The sequence below is a fragment of the Salvelinus sp. IW2-2015 genome, linkage group LG14, assembly GCF_002910315.2.
Source record: "Salvelinus sp. IW2-2015 linkage group LG14, ASM291031v2, whole genome shotgun sequence".
Taxonomy (NCBI): domain Eukaryota; kingdom Metazoa; phylum Chordata; class Actinopteri; order Salmoniformes; family Salmonidae; genus Salvelinus; species Salvelinus sp. IW2-2015.
Genome location: NC_036854.1, coordinates 52,743,172 through 52,764,240, shown reverse-complemented (window position 1 = coordinate 52,764,240; position 21,069 = coordinate 52,743,172). Strand labels below are relative to the sequence as shown.

The following is a 21,069-nucleotide window of genomic DNA, read 5'->3' as shown; positions in this document are numbered from 1 at the left end:
TAGTTTCCTAGGAACGCGAAGCGAGGCGGCCATCTCTGTCGGCGCCGAAGTCTGGAACATATCAAGAACTTTGAACGTTCTTCAAGTGCAGTCGCAAAACCATCAAGCGCTATGATGAAACTGGCTCTCATGAGGACCGCCACAGGAAAGGAAGAACCAGAGTTCCTCTTCTGCAGAGGATAAGTTCATTAGAGTTACCAGCCTCAGAAATTGCAGCCCAAATAAATGCTTCAGAGTTCAAGTAAACAACATCTCAGCATCAACTGTTCAGAGGAGACTGCGTGAATCAGGCATTCATGGTCGATTTGCTGCAAAGAAACCACTACTAAAGGACACCACTAAGAAAATACTTGCTTTGGCCAAGAAACACGAGCAATGGACATTACACCGGTAGAAATCTGTCCTTTGGTCTGATGAGTCCAAATTTGAGATTTTTGTTTCAACCGCCGTGTCTTTGTGAGACGCAGAGTAGGTGAAAGGATGATCTCCGCCATGTGTGGTTCCCACCGTGAAGCATGGAGGAGGTGGTGTGATGGTGCTTTGCTGTGACATGGTCGGATTTATTTCGAATTCAAGGCACACTTAACCAGCACGGCTACCGCAACATTCTGCAGCAATACGCCATCACATGTGGTTTGCGCTTAGTCCCACTATCATTTGTTTTTCAACAGGACAATGACCCAACACACCTCCAGTGTGTAAGGCTATTTGACCAAGAAGGAGAGTGATGGAGTGCTGCATCAGATGACCTGACCTCCACAATCACCCGACCTCAACCCAATTGACACGGTTTGGGATGAGTTGGACTGAAGGAAAAGCACTAACAAGTGCTCAGCATATGTGGGAACTCCTTCAAGACTGTTAAAAAGCATTCCCGGTGAAGCTGGTTGAGAGAATGCCAAAAGTGTGCAAAGCCGTCAAGGCAAAGGGTGGCTACTTTGAAGAATCTCAAATATAAAATATATTTTGATGTTTAAATTATTTTGGTTAGTACATGATTCCATATGTGTTATTTCATAGTTTTGATGTCTTCACTTTATTCTACAATGTAGAAAACAGTAAAAAATAAAGAAAAACCCTTAAATGAGTAGGTGTGTCCAAACTTTTGACTGGTACTGTAAGTATTGAGACCCTTTGCTATGAGACTCGGAAGTTCACCTTCCAACCGGACAATGACCCTAAGCACACAGCCAAGACAACGCAGGAGTGGATTCGGGACAGGTCTCTGAATGTCCTTGAGGGCCCAGCCAGAACCCGATCAAACATCTCTGGATAGACCTGAAATAAGCTGTGCAGCAACGCTACCCATCCAACCTGACAAAGCTTTAGAGGATCTGCAGAGAAGAATGGGAGAAACTCCCCAAATACAGGTGTGCCAAGCTTGTAGTGTCATACCAAGAAGACTCGAGGCTGTAATCGCTGCCAAAGGTGCTTCAACAAAGTACTGAGTAAGGTCTGAATACTTATGTAAATGTAGTATATATATACATTTACATTTAAGTCATTTAGCAGACGCCTTATCCAGATATATATATATATTTGCAAATATTCTAAAAACCAGTTTTCGCTTTGTCATTATGGTGTACTGTGTCTATATTGATGATTGGGGGGGAAAAAACATTTGAATCCATTTTCGAATAAGGTGTAATGTAAAAAAAAAAATGTGGAAAGGGTGAAGGGGTCTGAATACTTTCCGAATGTACAGCTGTGTCTGTCCGGAGCTCACTGGTGCAGCTAGCGCGAGCTGCCGGACGTAGCCTACCCAGATTATCGTGCTAAAATGTTCCACGTTTGCAACGTTTGTTGCAGATAGCCAGAGCGATTGAAGAACATGAACAAACCTCCGTGCGTAGACAAAGTGTTTCATAAAATATTTATGTATAATCAGGATATTTTCTACCTGCAATGTTTTTATTTATTTAAAACATAGGGTGTGTTATATATGGCAAAATAAGTTTTACATTTCGACCAATCGATTGGAAAGAACAGATGACTCTCGATCGACTAAGATTTTATTTTGTCGGGGACAGCCCTAGTTTCTATTGGTCTATTAGACTTTTTGCCTGCATTTTGTTAAGCTTGTCTGCCATGAACGCAGGTTTTGCTCTAGGTCTACTTTGTTGGTTCTCTGTAAGGGATGTTTTGCAGCATTTTAGATTTATTACTGGGTGGTTAAAATAGGTGTCGTTTATGGTGGTAATTTGCACGCACGTCTGCTGTATGCTGGTTTTGAACCTGGTTTGACCCCAGCAGAGGGGGCTGCAGACCGCCGGACCACCTGTTTGTGTGTGTGTGTGTGTGTGTGTGTGTGTGTGTGTGTGTGTGTGTGTGTGTGTGTGTGTGTGTGTGTGTGTGCGCACGTACCGTTTCTGGAAATGTCAAGCTCCACCAGCTGCATGAAGTTGGCCACCTCAGGAGGGAGCCTCTGGATCTCATTGTCACTCAGACCCAGTTTCCGCAGGTTCAGAAGTCTGAAGAAAGGCTAAAGAGACAGAGAACACTGGGTTAGGACAACAAAGCCTTGACAAAAGAACAATTGAGGTGGACTAACATCAGCTTTTTAAATAATAACAGCACTGGAAAAATGACATCACCAAGCCATTTAGTAGCGTTGGCATATCTAAACTCGACTGGGTTAGGACACTTCCATCTGCATCACATAGCCTATGCTGTACCCAAACGTTAAACTCAACAATCAACAACAATCAGCGCATCTCAATTCCCTCCACTCCATCAAACACACACTGTAGAAATCAAGCACCACGGGTTGCACACACAGAACTACACACATATCCTGTAGGTTTACCAGGGCAGGCCTACATCTTTCAAAAATATGTACTTCAATTCCATCAACACGTCCCTAAACCCCTCCTTGTATCACCATGGCAACGGCAGCCCCCCCAAAACAGTGGCTTTGGATAGGAGAGCTCTGCTCGGGCTGTGCTACCAAGTATTTTCACAAGAGGCTGGTTGTTGGATTCAGAACATACCTCCAGCAGGCAAGACCGGGCGGCTAGCCGGGCAGACGGTGTGTCCTACGCTGCTAGCTACACCACCTGGAAGGCAGGCACAGGGAACGGGTCCAAAACTATGCAGCCATTAACTCGTCAAGCCTCCCATGCAGCCACAGAGGGCCAGTGTCCTACCCTGGTACGCCAGGGCAATGAGGGAATCATAGCAATAACACACTCAGACACCATAGACGGGTTGCCCGACAACGTAACGACAACGGTGTGCGCACATTGCATAGGCAAAAGGCTGGGTTATGATTCTGAAGGGTCAGATAGCAACAACGACAAGAAGATGCCATGTGGGGAATCATAGGTGGCTTGTCTCAGCGAGTTGCATCTTGTTTTTGATACCATGTCTTGTTTTGAGGTGTGTTGACTCACGTCACATCTATGCTAATATGGCTCAAATCCACTAGCTAGCTAACCAACAATTGTAACAATGTATTTGAGAGACAACAAGTACCTTATTGTGWAAATGTATTTATGTTTTCAATAAACATTGGAGGCAAAATATAGTTGACATAATCCTATAATTGTAAGTCAACCCTGTCTGTTTCCGGCCTCTTGGAAGCACGCGCATCGGTTTTGCAGGTAAACATCCCAGCCATCTATGGTAGCGGGGCAATGAGGACAAAGTGAGCGAACTCAGATTCTGAAACAGGAATCCATGATTCAGAATCAAAGCACATTCCCGAGCCGTCGGAGGACATGAAGCCTGAACCCAAAGTCAACCTAGACAGACACAACTTAGTGACATCTTGGATGCCCTTGAGTGAAAGGCAGATCTTTGTGTGTGTCACGAAACSCAACAGTTTGACTTGCTTGAAGTGAAAATCAATTTCGGTGTCCCAACTGGCACCCTATTCCGTATATAGTGCACTAATTTTGACCAGGCGCCATTGGGCTCTGGTGAAAAGTGGAGCACTATATAGGGGAATGGGGTGCCAGTTGGGACACAACCAATATGACATGCTAGGAGACAGCTCTACAATTACACTGCCAGAGGGACWAAGGATGCTGCAGCTCTGCTCTTCACTGACACACGCTTCCTCTTCTCTTAGTCAGTGTAGATTGTATTTGCCTGGGATCGGGTGGTGAGCTGCACTCTCTCCCCTAGGAGTGTTTGTGCGATAGTGTGAGAGTGTGTGTGGCAGASAGAGAGATGTTGTGGTGGCGTACGGTGGCTCTGTCGGGTGACTGGTATCAGGAAGAGAAAATAGGAGCCAGGGGACTGGCTGAGTCCCAAATCAGCCCCTTCCCCTCGCCCCTTGAGCTGGGACAATAAACCGAAAATTGTCAACACCRACCACTTATCGCAGGCATTTTGCTGATATAGTTCATTATGATAAGTAGCCTATACTAGATATGATTGTTAATGGGCCAATTGATCGCTACAACTATCAAACTAGTAGTAGTTTAAAAGATTATTATTATTTTATTTTTTATGGTGGTGCACACGGTTAGAAACTTGTCGTTCTATGTACTGCTATAGAAATATGGATTATCGCCCAAAGCTGAGGGAGTGAAAATGGAGGGTGTAGGGGCTAATTAGACCCTCCAATAGCCACTTTGACCGAGCCAGCAATGCTGCTGGCTTCAGAGCGAAGTGGAATCCCATAAGGCACAGCGTTATTTGAGTTTACATTTGTTTTATTATTTAAAAGTGAAACATGAATTGCATGTGTCTTGAAGTTGATAACAAGTTGGTAGGGGCGAGGGGGGTGGTTTGGGATTCACTGTCTGTGACCTACCCCAGACCCAGATGGGAGATGGGCCCAGAGAAAGCAGCCGCACACTGCTGGCACACACACATTTACACACACAAAACACAGGTGCACACACACGACACACACCCCTCCTGTACCCCTCGACATTGACTCGGTACCCCTATATTGTTACATTGTGTTACTTTTTATTTTTTACTTTAGTTTATTTAGTCAATATTTTAACTATTTATTGAACTGCATTGTTGGTTAAGGCCCTGCATGTAAGCATTTCACGGTAAGGTCTACACCTGTTATATTCGGCGCATATGACAAATAATATTTGATTTGACACACACACACAGGTCTTCAAGTTCAGGGTTGTTTTCTGCCAACCAGACAGACAGACATTCAACAGGAGTCAAGTAAGTTCATGGGCAGAGACAGAGACATTTGTTTAAGCATTCCCATACCAACCACTTGAGTCAGGAAAACAATAGGACACCAAAACAGAGAGAAGGGGGGTGGGAACTAATCCATGCGAGACCATATCAATTTAGATTAAAGCCTCAATACATTCCCCTTCCCTTCTCTCAGAGGGTSTGTCCAAAATGGCACCCTATTCCATTAAGAGCATTTATTTTGACMCGAGCCATTGTGGCTCTGGTCAAAAATAGTGTACTACATACGGACTAGGGGTGCAATTTGGGACACAACCAGTGTCTGCAGAGCTCAGTGACAGCAGGCCATGTAATACAATCAGTCCTCTGAATGGACAAAGACAGCCATTCAGTCTGCTGCAGTGGCTAGTCGGGTTTGACCATGTCAACTTTTGTGCTATGGTGATGTACTCATAAACGATGGTATCACATCCTATTGGCAAAACATAAACAAATCAATTCTGTTAAACCACCATTGGGCTATAGCGCCAAATCGCATGCTACAACTGGAAGAATCATGACAAAAGATAATGTTGTTGAAAGCCTGGGCAGAGGCTAAGTGCAGGGAAATCTTTTTGAATATTCCTTTTTGGTTGAGCTTCAGGATGGAACAGGTGTGTGTGTGTGTGTGTGTGTGTGTGTGTAGATGTGTCTCGCACACATGATGGAGCAAAGTGACACTGAACCGATGAGGAACGGGCTCTCATACCGTTGTGAGTTAGGCTATAAATCATGGGCTCGATAGAAACAAAGTTGACCTTCAGAACTGGATAATAATTGCTTTATTTGCCTCATACTCCTCTCTTAATAAGCCATTGTTTGTTCCATCTTTCATAAAGCTGTGATTGCGTCTATAGGCCTAGGCTAATCTCAGACTTTCATTCTTGTTCTTTCTTTAAAGCGGCAACTTTAGGACAACAGTACCTTCTTAGGCTATTAGAACATACAGTGGTTCTTCCTTTAAAGTTGTGTCGTACTGCAGCACAGCTTGCGGGCTGCGGCAGAATTCTATGGCACGTTATTTACAGTTGAAGTCGAAAGTTTACATACACTTAGGTTGGAGACATTAAAACTCGTTTTTCAACCACTCCACAAATGTCTTGTTAACAAACTATAGTTTTGGAAAGTCGGTTAGGACATCTACTTTGTGCATGACACAAGTAATTTTTCCAACAATTGTTTACAGCATCTTCACAAGGTCCTTTGCTGTTGTTCTGGGATTGATTTGCACTTTTCGCACCAAAGTACGATCATCTCTAGGAGACAGAATGTGTCTCCTTCCTGAGCGGTATGACAGCTGCGTGGTCTCATGCTGTTTATACTTGCGTACTATTGTTAGTACAGATGCATGTGTGACCTTCAGGCGTTTGGAAATTGCTCCCAAGGATGAACCAGACTTGTGGAGGTCTACAATACAAGGTCTACGATTTCTTTAGATTTTCTCGTGATGTCAAGCAAAGAGGCACTGAGTTTGAAGGTAGGCCTTGAAATACATCCACAGGTACACCTCCAATTGACTCAAATGATGTCAATTAGCCTATCAGAAACTTCTAAAGCCATGGCATCATTTTCTGTAATTTTCCAAGCTGTTTAAAGGCACAGTCAACTTAGTGTATGTCAACTTCTGACCCACTGGAATTGTGATACAGTGAAATAATCTGTCTGTAAACAATTGTTGGAAAAATGACTTGTGTTTGCACAAAGTAGATGTCCTAACCGACTTGCCAAAACGAAATTTGTGGAGTGGTTGAAAAACAAGTTTTAATGACTCCAACCTAAGTGTATGTAAACTTCTGACTTCAACTGTACAGACATACATAAAATTGATCAGAAATACAGTGTATACATTGTTAATGTTGTAAATGACTATTGTAGCTGGAAACGGCAGATTCTTTATGGAATATCTACATAGGAGTACAGAGGCCCATTATCAGCAACCATCACTCCTGTGTTCCAATGTGTTGTGTTTGCTAATCCAAGTTTATAATTTTAAAAAGGCTACTTGATCATTAGAAAACCCTTTTGCAATTATGTTAGCACAGCCTAGAAGGCCAGCATCCCGGAGTCGCCTCTTCACTGTTGACKTTGAGACTGGTGTTTTGCTTGTACTGTTTAATGAAGCTGCCAGTTAAGGACTTGTGAGGGGTCTRTTTCTCAAACTAAACACTCTAATGTACTTGTCCTCTTGCTCTGTTGTGCTCTGAGGCCTCCCACTCCTTTTTCTATTCTGGTTAGRGCCAGTTTGCRCTGTTCWGTGAAGGGAGTAGTACACAGCGTTGTACGAGATCTTCAGTTTTTTGGCAATTTCTCGCATGGAACAGCCTTAGTTTTTCAGAACAAGAATAGACTGATGCGTTTCAGAAGAAAGTACTTTGTTTCTGGCCATTTTGAGCCTGTAATCAAACCCACAAATGCTGATGCTCCAGATACTCAACAAGTCTAAAGAAAGCCCGTTTTATTGCTCCTTTAAATAAGCACGTCCTGCAGGCCCAGGCATGGATCAAAGCTGGCGAAACATTCAATGACGGCATCTTCACAGAKGAATCTACCATGGCCCTTGAGCAATTTGTAAAAAATTGCTACAGAAAAAAAGATCAAGCAAGCCGAGTCCCAAGCATCCCTTTAAACTCCATGTGTGGGGGGAAATTTCTCGGCAGGAACCAGGCCCATAGGCTACTATTCAGGGATTTTTCAGCCATGCATGGATTTCTTTCTTAAGCTTAAAATGTATATATTTTTKAAATTCATGTTGGGCTATTCAAACAACTTTTTAGAGCCCAGTCYTATTCATATCAAATGGAGAGACAATGGAATAGTTAAGGAGTGTTCGTTATAAAAAAATATATAGTTTAAGCCTATAAGGCCCATGCATCCGACAGAGCGAGCAAAACAAGATTCTCTGACAGGACATTTAGTGCTTTTTTGGTGGGATTCTCCACTCTGTCTAGCCTACATTTCTATCCTGTGTTCTTTAGGCCTATATAACATATGCTATTTATTGAAATAGGCTATAGCAGATAGGAATAGGTAGATTACTCGGGAATGCTGCCTTGCCATGCACTTCCCGACTCAGTCAAGCTCAAATAGGCTAAGCTAGCTATACCTGCGCCAAAACTCAAGTATTTTTCATCCTATAGCTTGTTCTTAATCTTCTTTATAAATAGTGAGCCAACATGTTTTCAGAACTTTCCTTTACATGACTGTTATAAACTCGTTTTCTCATGGCTTCCTCTTGTCCCTCTGCAGCAGGTATGGTGAGTAATATGCTAGGAACATCGATCGGCATGCAATAAAACCACAGTACCGAAATACATACAGAATCGTGAGAATCTTAATACATACCATATCGGCACCTCAGTATCGTGATATCGTATCCTGAGGTACCTTGCAATTCCCTGCTCTAGATGTGCTCTGATGCAGCAGAGGGCACTGTGGCACAACTGTACACACCGGGGTAAAGCTCCCCTGAATTCCYTTGGTACAAATCTAGGCTCAGCTTCACCTCAAACCTAATCTTAACCATTAGTAGGGATAATGCTAAACTGACCCACGATCAGCGTCTCGGGGCAACTTCACATCCTCACTTTGCCAGGAGAGGTAGGACTAGATGAGTCTCATGAAGTCAGTCCAACAAAAAAGCTGATGCCACTGATGTTGAAATGCCACTGACTGTACCACGCCAAACATGTTGCTAGATTCCTGCAGGAGTACGTGATAAATACAGACAGTGTGTGAAATAGCCTCTGTAGAGCAGGAGAGAACCATTGATCTACAGTTAGTGTGTTTACTGTGTAGTCGGTCATTCAGTCAGTGACACCTGGCCACCCATGAGAGGCCGGTGACAGAAGCGCATGGCTGAAGTGTGTGAGAGCACCCCATGGGACCAGTGTGTGTGTGTGTGTGTGCGACTGTGCGTGTGGCTACGTGACAGACATGCGGGCTCTGGGAGGGTCCTATCTGCACTTCACACAGAAACACAGCTACAGTCTGTGCCCCGCTTGGCTTACTGACACCCCTCTCAGGGGCACAGTCTGTGTGTGTGTGTGTGTGTGTGTGTGTGTGTGTGTGTGTGTGTGTGTGTGTGTGTGTGTGTGTGTGTGTGTGTGTGAGAGAGGGCTGTCTCTTATACACATCTAGATGTGTATAAGAGACAGGTGTGTGTGTGTGTGTGTGTGTGTGTGTGTGTGTGTGTGTGTGTGTGTGTGTGAGAGAGAGAGGGCGTTTCCTTGCCCTCAGAGACTAATTCCTTGAGGGCAGCCATAGAACACAGCTGATTTCATTTGAGCGTGTGTGTATTTAGCCTGGGTTTTCCTATTGCAGATGGACATAAAACGTTCAGAGCTGCATGAGCAATTATTTATTCGTCAGTACACACACAGCTTGCACTGTTTACAGAGGCTTATCACTGAGGGCGGTTAGGCTAGCTAGTAGCTACTATAGGTGAGGCACTGAGTGGAGAACTGTTCATGTGAATGTTTATGTGTACGAGAGTCGGTTCATGTTTTAGTGTGTGTTTATGTGTGCTGGAACAAAGMTGTAAACCCGCGGGGAGAAATGAGTGTGTGTGTGTGTTTGTTTGTGTATTGTGAATGCAAGGCCCATAGCCTAATGAGGAAGTCGGGGAGCAGCCACTACCCCAAAGACAACGGTGTTGCACAGAGGACATGCGCGTGTGTCTGTCAGTATGTTGACTATCACAGTCGTTTCCAAGCACAAATTAGCTGTGGGGTGACTTGGGAGCCTGTTAGAAGATACCTCTCACCTGGGGTGTATTCATTAGCGCACCCAGTATTWAAACAGTTATGCAACAGAAAACAGAAAAACAAGAGTGTCCTATTGGACAAATTCAGTCAGTCCCCCCCTGTTTTGGTCCATTTGTTTCCTTTTGGTTCTTAGTGATCAGGCCCTAGACACAAGAGGTATACCCCAGACTGCCTTTCACAACCCTAAACAAAAGTCAACCAGGGTAAAGAGAGTTAGAGAGATATGCAGTGAGAGATGGAGCGACAGAGTAAGGTATGTATGTTGAGTAAAGGTGCGATGCTGAGCTGAAGCTCCATGGACAGAGGCATCAGTGTTCCAGTCAAGTGACTTCATTTATCCTCCGGATGCTGTCCAATCAAACCCTTACACACAGAGCTCCGGTGGCCTGTAATGTACAAGAGACCAATGAAAACCCAGACAGATCTGCAGCATGCTGTGGTTGCCCTAAAATGTATGGATTGTTGCCCCAAAGTTATGAATATAGAGAAACCCAAACTCACTGTTGAGCCCAGATTTGCAATCAACATCATTTTGAGTGGAAAAAACCATAGAGATAGATAAATTCACTAAAAAATAAACGTCCTCTGTGTTAATTTTCAGCAAACTTAACATGTGTAAATATTTGTAAGAACATAACCAAATTCAACAACTGAGACAAACTGAACAAGTTCCACTGACATGTGACAAAAAGAAAAGTAATAATGTGTCCCTGAACAAAGGGGGGGGGTCAAAATCAGTCAGTATCTGGTGTGGCCACCAGCTGCATTAAGTACTGCATTGCATTTCCTACTCATGGACTGCACCAGATTTGCCAGTTCTTGCTGTGAGATGTTACCCCACTCTTCCACCAAGGCGCCTGCAAGTTCCCGGACATTTCTGTGGGGAATGGCCCTAGCCTTCACCTTCCGATCCAACAGATCCCAGACGTGCTCAATGGGATTGAGATCTGGGCTCTTCGCTGGCCATGGCAGAACACTGACATTCATGTCTTGCAGGAAATCACACACAGAACGAGCAGTATGGCTGGTGGCATTGTCATGCTGGAGGGTCATGTCAGGATGAGCCTGCAGGAAGGGTACCACATGAGGGAGGAGGATGTCTTCCCTGTAACGCACAGCATTGAGATTGCCTGCAATGACAACAAGCTCAGTCCGATGATGCTGTGACACACCGACCCAGACCATGACGGACCCTCCACCTCCAAATCGATCCCGCGCCAGAGTACAGGCCTCGGTGTAACACTCATTCATTCGACGATAAACGCAAATCCGACCATCACCGCTGGTGAGACAAAACCGCAACTCGTCAGTGAAGAGCACTTTTTGCCAGTCCTGTCTGGTCCAGCGACGGTGGGTTTGTGCCCATAGGCGACGTTGTTGCCGGTGATGTCTGGTGAGGACCTGCCTTACAACAAGCCTACAAGCCCTCAGTCCAGCCTATTGCGGACAGTCTGAGCAATGATGGAGGGATGTTGCGTTCCTGGTGTAATTAGGGCAGTTGTTGTTGCCATCCTGTACCATGCCCGCAGGTGTGATGTTCGGATGTACCGATCCTGTTCAGGTGTTGTTACACGTGTCTGCCGCTGCGAGGACAATCAGCTGTACGTCCTGTCTCCATGCAGCGCTGTCTTAGGCATCTCACAGTACGGACATTGCAATTTATTGCCCTGGCCACATCTGCAGTCCTCATGCCTCCTTGCAGCATGCCTAAGGCACGTTCACGCAGATGAGTAGGGACCCTGGGCTTCCTTCTTTTTGTGTTTTTCAGAATCAGTAGAAAGGCCTCTTTAGTGTCCTATGTTTTCATAACTGTGACCTTGATTGCCTACCGTCTGTAAGCTGTTAGTGTCTTAACGACCGTTCCACAGGTGCATGTTCATTAATTGTTTATGGTTCATTGAACAAGCATGGGAAMGTGTTTAAACCCTTTACAATGAAGAAGTTATTTGRATTTTTACGAATTATCTTTGAAAGACAGGGTCCTGAAAAGGGGACGTTTTTTTTTCTGAGTACAGATTCATCTCGATGGATTAACTAGGAGATCAAGTGGGGCACAATTCATAGAAAGGACACCTTTTCAAGCTGAGAATTACATAGCATTAATATTATCCCTCACTCTTCTTCTCTCTCCGTTCCTCTTTTTCAACGGGGAATGGACTGCACACTAGATGGTGTTGTCTATTCACTCTGCTCCATCTCCTAGTTAATCCAGTGCCAAACACTGCTCCACTACTGCCGATCCCATCCTAACCACACACACACACACACACACACACACACCTGGAGTGAGGGGCATAAAAATGGGGTGGGTGGCAGAGGGAGGGAGGCAGGGGAACAAATGCTTTTGTGATGGCCTCTTCTTTCAGGACCCTGGCTGAATGGAAGAGAAAATAGAAAAGCAGCTCTGGGAGGATTTGGTTGAGTGAGTAACTTGGCCAGTCACTTGAATAGGAGGCCCCATGTCATGACAGCACTCAATGTTCCCTCAAAAACATTTTCGGCACAAAGCAAACTTCAGGTCTGCTGTGCGCAAACTTGAATGTTGTGAAAATTCTGTGCCACTTCCAGCGTGCGTTTACTGTGAACACTGAGGCTGTACCYGCTTTAAGTTACAGTTGTAACAGTGGCCAAGTAGGCTACTGTGTCTATTGGACAACAATTTAGGCTTACCAGAGTGGCCTACCATCAAAAACATCCCACAACATTTTAACATGGAAATAGCTGTTCTATCATTCAGCCTACTGTAGCAGCCAATGTGTGGTGTTCAATGTAGGGCTTGACCTGTTAACCTTCACACAAGGAGGAGACTAAAAATGCTGTGTTGTTTGATTCAAGAAACCACTTTACAAAATAGAATGCATTATTCCAGAGAATCTGACAAATTATGCTACCCTCTGCCTATTGGCTACTTAGCTTATATAAGCCGGTCTCAAAATACAACACAACCCCTTTTAAGAAAAATAAAGACTCCTAGAAATGCACAAGCTTTGTGCTCTTGTAGGATGCAATCACTCCCCTATTGCGGACTACAAATGATCTATAACTGGTTTAATAACTCACTAACTAGCAAAAGATATGAACGCGTGCTTACACGCAGCTCTCGCTATGATCTCAAAACAAGTGCATCTACTCATGACCGCTCATGCTGTAAACACAGTCCTGTTCAAAGTAAATGGCACAGATCCATATATGGCAATGGTCTATTTCCATATAGACCTACTGTTTGTACCTTCAGACACCTACTCTGATTGTTTATGCAGCACAGGTCTRTGTACAGCACGAGCTGAGTAGTGCGTGCCAATGCAATAGAATCGTACTATTGCATAGGCAGAACTATTGTGTTCTGCCTATAACAAAATCTCTTGCATAGTTTGTTTTGTTATGTTGCATTGAAAGTGCCTAATATTGCATTGCTTCGATCCCAATGGCCACAGTAAAGGGAAACATTGATAGTGTTAACAGGGAAAACTCTAGAACAGTTGTCACCAAACTTTTCTAAGTCTAGATCACCGAGTTAAAATGCAAGCAGAGATCTACCGCTCAATTTTTTTTAAACATTACTTAAAGTGTAAGAAATTAAAAACAGTCCTGTGGTAATGAGGTTTTTTAAGTAAGCTATAGGCCCAATACATTATTCCGCATGTTGGCTTTGCTTGAATTGCCCTGCCAATGCAGTGACATTTTATTATTTGAGTTAGGCTATATGATCACACCTGTAATAGATCCGTTGTTGTATTACGTGTCAGTCACAGCTAAGTGAGCATACATTATATTTTTTTACATTTAAAAAAAATAGTTTTTTTACTGGGCTGACAGTTTTTGAATCTGATGTTCAGTCTCAGCGGAGGGAGACTGCAGCAGACCGAGCGTCCGCCTCAACATCCGCTCTCCCTTTCCTCCACTGACACAAAAAGGGACACGGTCTTCCAACTGATGGCGAAAYTTGAGTCGTGCCTCATGCACAAATTCATGTTGTTATTCCTATGAACAGAGAAAATGAAATATTCCTACATATTAAAAAAGACTCAAGCCGCTAATAACAACGCAAGCCTATAGATACACTTTCCTACTCGTTCATTACTGCTGCAGTGCTTGCTGAGCGGAAATAGGAAGAACGTGCATTTTATGGCTTRTAAAAGTGTTGACAGTGCCGAGGAAGAATTTAAACATGAATTCCATCAAAACAGCAGCTCTTTGCTGTATTAATTGACAGTGTCTCTCTAGTCCTGGTTTTAAACGTTTTGAAATATCATAGTATCAACTTTATTGTAGCTTTCTTTTATGCCTGTTACGTTACTGCAGACACGGTACTCTGAGTTATGCGATTGGCCAGCGGTAGGCCTATAGTGCACTTGATTAGCTCTCTGGGCYTGCCAGGAAGGTAGAGTTTGTATCTTCAGACACATGCAATGGTTCAAAATGGCAACAGTTCGACCTAGCCGGCGCGCAGGGCAGCTGAAATCGGGTGCACCTACTGCGAACAGCCCAAGACCCCCAAAAAATTATATTAACACAAGGCTTTATCAATGGGTTTTTACAGAAATGTTTGGCGATGGACTTGGAATGCCTTGGAGATGGACCAGTCGATCGGTTGGTGACCACAGCGATAGTTWGCTGTAACTGCACTAGTATTTTTCCTTCATAGCTTGTTCACCATCTTTTTAAATAGGGAGCCAGTTTTCAGCCATTTTATTTCTGTGAGWCTTTTTCCTGTTTGTCCTGTTTTRCCTTTTGCCTCAGGCACCTTCCCAAATCAGCTTTGGGTGTGYGGTAGATTCTACCTAATTTCTATGACTGATCAAAACTCATTATCATGGCTCTCTCTTGTCCCTTTGCAGCAGATATATGGTGAGCAATACATATAGAATYGTGAAAATCGCAATACAWAGCATATCGGCACCTAAGTATCGCGATTATAACGGATCGTGAGGTCCCGGCCCTACTAGAATGGTGCTAACTGGGAAATAACAAAGAGGAACACTGTCTCTGAAAGAAACTCAGCAGGTGTCTGAAACTCATGTGAATGCATGGGTGTGTCCCAAGTGGCATACCATATTCCTTACATAGTGCACAACTTTTTACCAGAGCACTATGGGCCGTGGTCAAAAGTAGTGTACTATAAAGGGAATAGGGGTGCCTTTGGACGCTCACCATGAGTCCTCTCTCTTTAGTCCAATATCTCAATCACGTGTTTGACTTAAATTAAGTTGATACATGATCCATAATCAACAAGAATGCTATAATAGAAGAGGCATTGCCAACGCCTGTCTGTAGTGTGATAGTGGAGTAACGGGGGGTTAAATAGTTCCACTGCTGTGCTGTTACAACAGGGTCTCGTTGTGTGCCCCTCCCCTCACTCCACAGGGAATGAAACCAAAAGCCCCAGCTACACATCAATGAAGCCCCTACCCATCTACCACCCCTCCTCCTTCCACTCCCTGGCCTAGCTCCTCCACCTCAATTTTACTTGGGCTTTAGGGACAAAGGGTGAGCGGACAGCCCCATACAGAGCAGTCCGTCACAGGGCGGCCCACTCTCTCTTCCCTACCACCGATTGAGCTGGGGGATTCCTCCATTGTTCAGAGAGGGCAGGAGGAGGGGGGGAAGAATGGTCTGGAAGTGGAGGGATGAGGGGGATGAGGGGGACTTGAAAGACAGGAGGACAAAAAGGAAAGCATGACTAAGAAGAGGAGAGGGATAGAGAGGAGAGAGGGCAAGAGAGAGGAATGGTGGATTATTAATGAAGAGAGGATGGTAAACAATGGGGTTCCCACAGGGGAGGTGCTCTCTGGTCATGCTGCTTAGCGTTTGTTTTGAACCCTAAGCCATGACTAAACACAAGATATGCCTACATGTTTTTTCCTTAGCACAACACAATCTGCCCGGGGAAAACTGAACTCCAGCGTCATATTTAAAAAGTATCTCAGAGTAGGAAAGCTGATGAATAATCTTATTCATTATGATCTAAGYCTAAACTGATCCTAGATCAACACTCCTACTCTGAGAAGCTTTATGGATTCGGGCCCCAGTCTGATCGGGTTGTGGTCGGGAAAAACGTATTTTACTGGGAAAAACAGTAATACGTCCCCATGAGGTCCCCCCTCTTGGTCTGTGCTAAGTGGTTCAGCCCAAGGCTAAATCCCTCCCATGTTGACAGTGTTCAGTGTTTTAGTCTGGCCTGCTAGTGGCATCACCTCTATTAACCTAACCCTAGCTAGTAGTCAGTTAGCCACTGCTGCGGTCTTCACCCTCAACTCGGACAGCCAGCTTCAATACCGGGCCAATACCTGCCAGTCTGCAAGCGCGATATCAACCCAGAGCATATAGGACTGCTTTTTCTCTACCACATCACCGGATTCCTGACGCAAGCTCTGGACAATTACACCGTATCATCACAGCTAGCTAGCTGCAACCGAGTGGCTACTACTGGCTAACACCTCTGTCCCGAAGCAAGCACCAGTTAGCCTTGAGCTAGCCTCGAGCTAGGCCCATCTGCCGGCTAGCTGAAGAGGTCTACCAGCGAATTCTTGGGCTACAATACCAGCTACAAGCTAATTTAGCCATTTTTTTTTGCCGCTGCTAGTAGCTTTTACCTTCTGCACAGACACCAGCCCTGTTATTAGCCTGGATATTACTCACCAATTTACCAGCATCGGACTGTCTCTCGACAACAACGCCGGATTCCTGCCGTAATCCCTGAGCCACTACTTCTGATCCTCACAGCTAGCTTGCAGCTAGCGCAGCTAGCGCCACTGCCACGAAGCTAGCACCAGTTAGCAAACACAATTCTACAATTCACAACCTCTCTTTCGCCATCGCCATCTGGCTTGGATTCTCTGTCGACACAACCACGTCTGAGCAGACCCCTCCGTCTGAGCAGACCACCCCCGGCTACTACTTTAAACGCCGCGTGCTAGCTTAGTGGAGGCCTCCTCTGCTCCATCTACGGCTGCCCCCTGGACACTATGATCACTTGGCTACATAGCTGATGCATGCTTGATGTCCATAAATTCACGGTACTCCATTCTGTTTATTTGTGTTTTATCTGTGGCTCTGTGCTTTAACTCAGGATCTGTGTGTAGTTAATCCGACCCTCTCTGCCTAGTCGTCGCCATTTTTACCTGTTGTTGCTGTGTAGACTAGCACCCTGTTATTGCTGCTGTTATCTTACCTGTTGTTTTAGCTAGCTCTCCCAATCAAGACCTGCAATCACTTTATGCCTTATTGTATGTCTCTCTCAAATATCAATATGCCTTGCATACTGTTGTTCAGGCTAGTTTTCATTATCATTGTTTTGGTTTGCAATGGACCCTGTAGTTCCACTCTCCGTACCTCTGATACCCCTTTGTCCCACCCCCCACACATGCGGTGACCTCACCCATTGAGACAGCATGTCCAGAGATACAACCTCTCTTATCATCACCCAGTGCCTGGCTTGCCTCCTGTACCCGCGCCCCTCCATACCCCTGTCTGCACATTATGCCCAGAATCTATTCTACCACGCCCATAAATCTGCTCCTTTTATTCTTTGTCCCCAACGCTCTAGGCGACCAGTTTTGATAGCCTTTAGCCGCACCCTCATCCTACTACTCCTCTGTTCCTCGGGTGATGTGGAGGTAAACCCAGGCCCTGCATGTCCCCAGTCACCCTCATTTGTTGACTTCTGCGATCGAAAAAAGCCTTGGCCTCATGCATGTCAACATCAGAAGCCTCCTCCCTAAGTTTGCCTTACTCACCGCTTTAGCACACTCTGCCAATCCTGATGTCCTTGCCGTGTCCGAATCCTGCTTAGGAAGGCCACCAAAAATTCTGAGTTTCCATACCCAACTATAACACTTTCCGTCAAGATAGAACTGCCAAAGGGGAGGAGTTGCAATCTACTGCAGAGATAGCCTGCAAAGTTCTGTCATACTTTCCAGGTCTATGCCCAAACAGTTCGAACTTCTAATTTTAAAAATTAATCTCTCCAGAAATAAGTCTCTCACTGTTGCCGCCTGCTACGACCCCCTCAGCTCCCAGCTGTGCCCTGGACACCATCTGTGAATTGATCGCTCCCCATCTAGCTTCAGAGTTTGTTCTGTTAGGTGACCTAAACTGGGATATGCTTAACACCCCGGCAGTCCTACAATCCAAGCTTGATGCCCTCAATCTCACACAAATCATCAAGGAACCCACCAGGTACAACCCTAAATCCGTAAACATGGGCACCCTAATAGACATTATCCTGACCAACCTGCCCTCCAAATACACCTCTGCTGTCTTCAATCAAGATCTCAGCGATATGCCTCATTGCCTGTATCCGCCACGGGTCCGCGGTCAAACGACCACCCCTCATCACTGTCAAACGCTCCCTAAAACACTTCTGCGAGCAGGCCTTTCTAATCGACCTGGCCCGGGTACCCTGGAAGGATATTGACCTCATCCCGTCAGTTGAGGATGCCTGGTCATTCTTTAAATGTTACTTCCTCACCATATTAGACAAGCATGCTCCGTTCAAAAAATGCAGAACCAAGAACAGATATAGCCCTTGGTTCACTCCAGACCTGACTGCCCTCGACCAGCACAAAAACATCCTGTGGCGAACTGCAATAGCATCGAAGAGCCCCCGCGATATGCAACTGTTCAGGGAAGTCAGGAACCAATACACGCAGTCAGTCAGGAAAGCAAAGGCCAGCTTTTTCAAGCAGAAATTCGCATCCTGTAGCTCTAACTCCAAAAAGTTCTGGGATACTGTAAAGTCCATGGAAACAGAGCACCTCTCCCAGCTGCCCACTGCACTGAGGCTTAGGTAACACGGTCCCACCGATAAATCCGTGATAATCGAAGACTTCAACAAGCATTTCTCAATGGCTGGCCATGCCTTCCTCTGGCGACTCCAACCTTGGCCAACAGCCCGCCCCCCCGCTGCTACTCGCCCAAGCCTCCCCAGCTTCTCCTTTACCCAAATCCAGATAGCAGATGTTCTGAAAGAGCTGGAAAACCTGGACCCATACAAATCAGCTGGGCTTGACAATCTGGACCCCCTATTTCTGAAACTGTCCGCCGCATTGTCGCTATTACCAGCCTGTTCAACCTCTCCTTCGTATCATCTGAGATCCCCAAGGATTGGAAAGCTGCCGCGGTCATCCCCCTCTTCAAAGGGGGAGACACCCTGGACCCAAACTGTTACAGACCTATATCCATCCTGCCCTGCCTATCTAAGTCTTCGAAAGCCAAGTCAACAAACAGATCACTGACCATCTCGAATCCCACCGTACCTTCTCCGCTGTGCAATCCGGTTTCCGAGCCGGTCCACGGGTGCACTTCAGCCACGCTCAAGGTACTAAATGAATCATAACGCGCATCGATAAAAGACAGTACTGTGCTGCCGTCTTCATCGACCTGGCAAAGGCTTTCGACTCTGTCAATCACCATATTCTTATCGGCAGACTCAGTAGCCTCGGTTTTTCTAATGACTGCCTTGCCTGGTTCACCAACTACTTTGCAGACAGAGTTCAGTGCGTCAAATCGGAAGGCATGCTGTCCGGTCCTCTGGCAGTCTCTATGGGGTACCACAGGGTTCAATTCTCGGGGCCGACTCTTTCTCTGTATATATCAATGATGTTGCTCTTGCTGCGGGCGATTCCCTGATCCACTCTATGCAGACGACACCATTCTGTATACTTCTGGCCCTTCTTGGACACTGTGATAACCAACCTCCAAACGAGCTTCAATGCCATTCAACACTCCTTCCGTGGCCTCCAACTGCTCTTAAACGCTAGTAAAACCAAATGCATGCTCTTCAACCGTTCGCTGCCTGCACCCAGCGCCCGACTAGCATCACCACCCTGGACGGTTCTGACCTAGAAATATGTGGACATCTATAAGTACCTAGGTGTCTGGCTAGACTGCAAACTCTCTTCCAGACTCATATCACACATCTCCAATCCAAAATCAGATCTAGAGTCGGCTTTCTATTTCGCAACAGAGCCTCCTTCACTCACGCCGCCAAACTCACCCTAGTGAAACTGACTACTACCGATCTCGACTTCGGTGATGTCATCTACAAAATGGCTTCCAATACTCTACTCAGCAAACTGGATGCAGTTTATCACAGTGCCATCCGTTTTGTTACTAAAGCACCTTATTCGACCCACCACTGCGACCTGTATGCCCTAGTCGGCTGGCCCTCGCTACATGTTCGCCGTCAGACCCACTGGCTCCAGGTCATCTACAAGGCTATGCTAGGTAAAGTGCCGCCTTATCTCAGTTCACTGGTCACGATGGCTACACCCACCCGTAGCACGCGCTCTAGCAGGTGTATCTCACTGATCATCCCTAAAGCCAAAACCTCATTTGGACGCCTTTCCTTCCAGTTCTCTGCTGCCTGCGACTGGAACGAATTGCAAAAATCTCTGAAGTTGGAGACTTTTATATCCCTCAACAACTTTAAACATCTGCTATCCGAGCAGCTAACCGATCGCTGCAGCTGTACAATAGTCCATCTGTAAACTACCCACCCAATTTACCTACCTCACCCCCCATACTGCTTTTATTTATTTACTTTTCTGCTCTTTTGCACACCAGTATCTCTTCTTGCTCATGATCATCTGATGATTTATCACTACAGTGTTAATCTGCTAAATTGTAATTATTCGATTTATTGCCTACCTCATGCCTTTTGCACACATTGTATATAGATTCTCTTTTTTCTACCATGTTATTGACTTGTTTATTGTTTACTCCATGTGTAACTCTGTGTTGTCTGTTCACACTGCTATGCTTTATTTTGGCCAGGTCGCAGTTGCAAATGAGAACTTGTTCTCAACTAGCCTACCTGGTTAAATAAAGGTGAAATAAAATAAAATAAAAAAATAAAATAAATAAATATTTGGATCGGTTTGGGGTCCCGCGGACCGATGCACTCATCTTAAACATTGAACCGGGGACCGATGTGAATCGTTACATCCTTAGTACAGACTGTGTGTATATACAGTGGGGAGAGCAAGTATTTGATACACTGCCGATTTTGCAGGTTTTCCTACTTACAAAGCATGTAGAGGTCTGTAATTTCTATCATAGGTACACTTCAACTGTGAGAACGGAATCTAAAACAAAAATCCAGAATATACAATTGTATGATTTTTAAGTAATTAATTAGCATTTTATTGGC

General features: G+C 45.2%; 2 protein-coding genes across 9 annotated transcripts in view; one reads left to right on the top strand and one right to left on the bottom strand.

Moving 5' to 3' along the window:
• Window positions 1–20,991, top strand: part of LOC111973377 (transmembrane protein 108) — a 297,121-nt gene extending 276,130 nt beyond the window's left edge. The window contains exon 6 of the transcript XR_011480957.1: window positions 20,876–20,991. The gene's annotated coding sequence lies outside the window, so the exon portion shown is untranslated. The remainder of the gene's footprint in view (window positions 1–20,875) is intronic.
• The window catches only part of LOC111973582 (protein scribble homolog), a 132,521-nt gene that overhangs the window by 71,060 nt on the left and 40,392 nt on the right, over window positions 1–21,069 (bottom strand). For all 8 annotated transcript variants that reach the window (XM_070446733.1, XM_070446731.1, XM_070446735.1 and 5 more), the window contains exon 2: window positions 2,365–2,482. In XM_070446733.1, coding sequence (XP_070302834.1) covers window positions 2,365–2,482 — 118 coding nt within the window. The remainder of the gene's footprint in view (window positions 1–2,364; window positions 2,483–21,069) is intronic.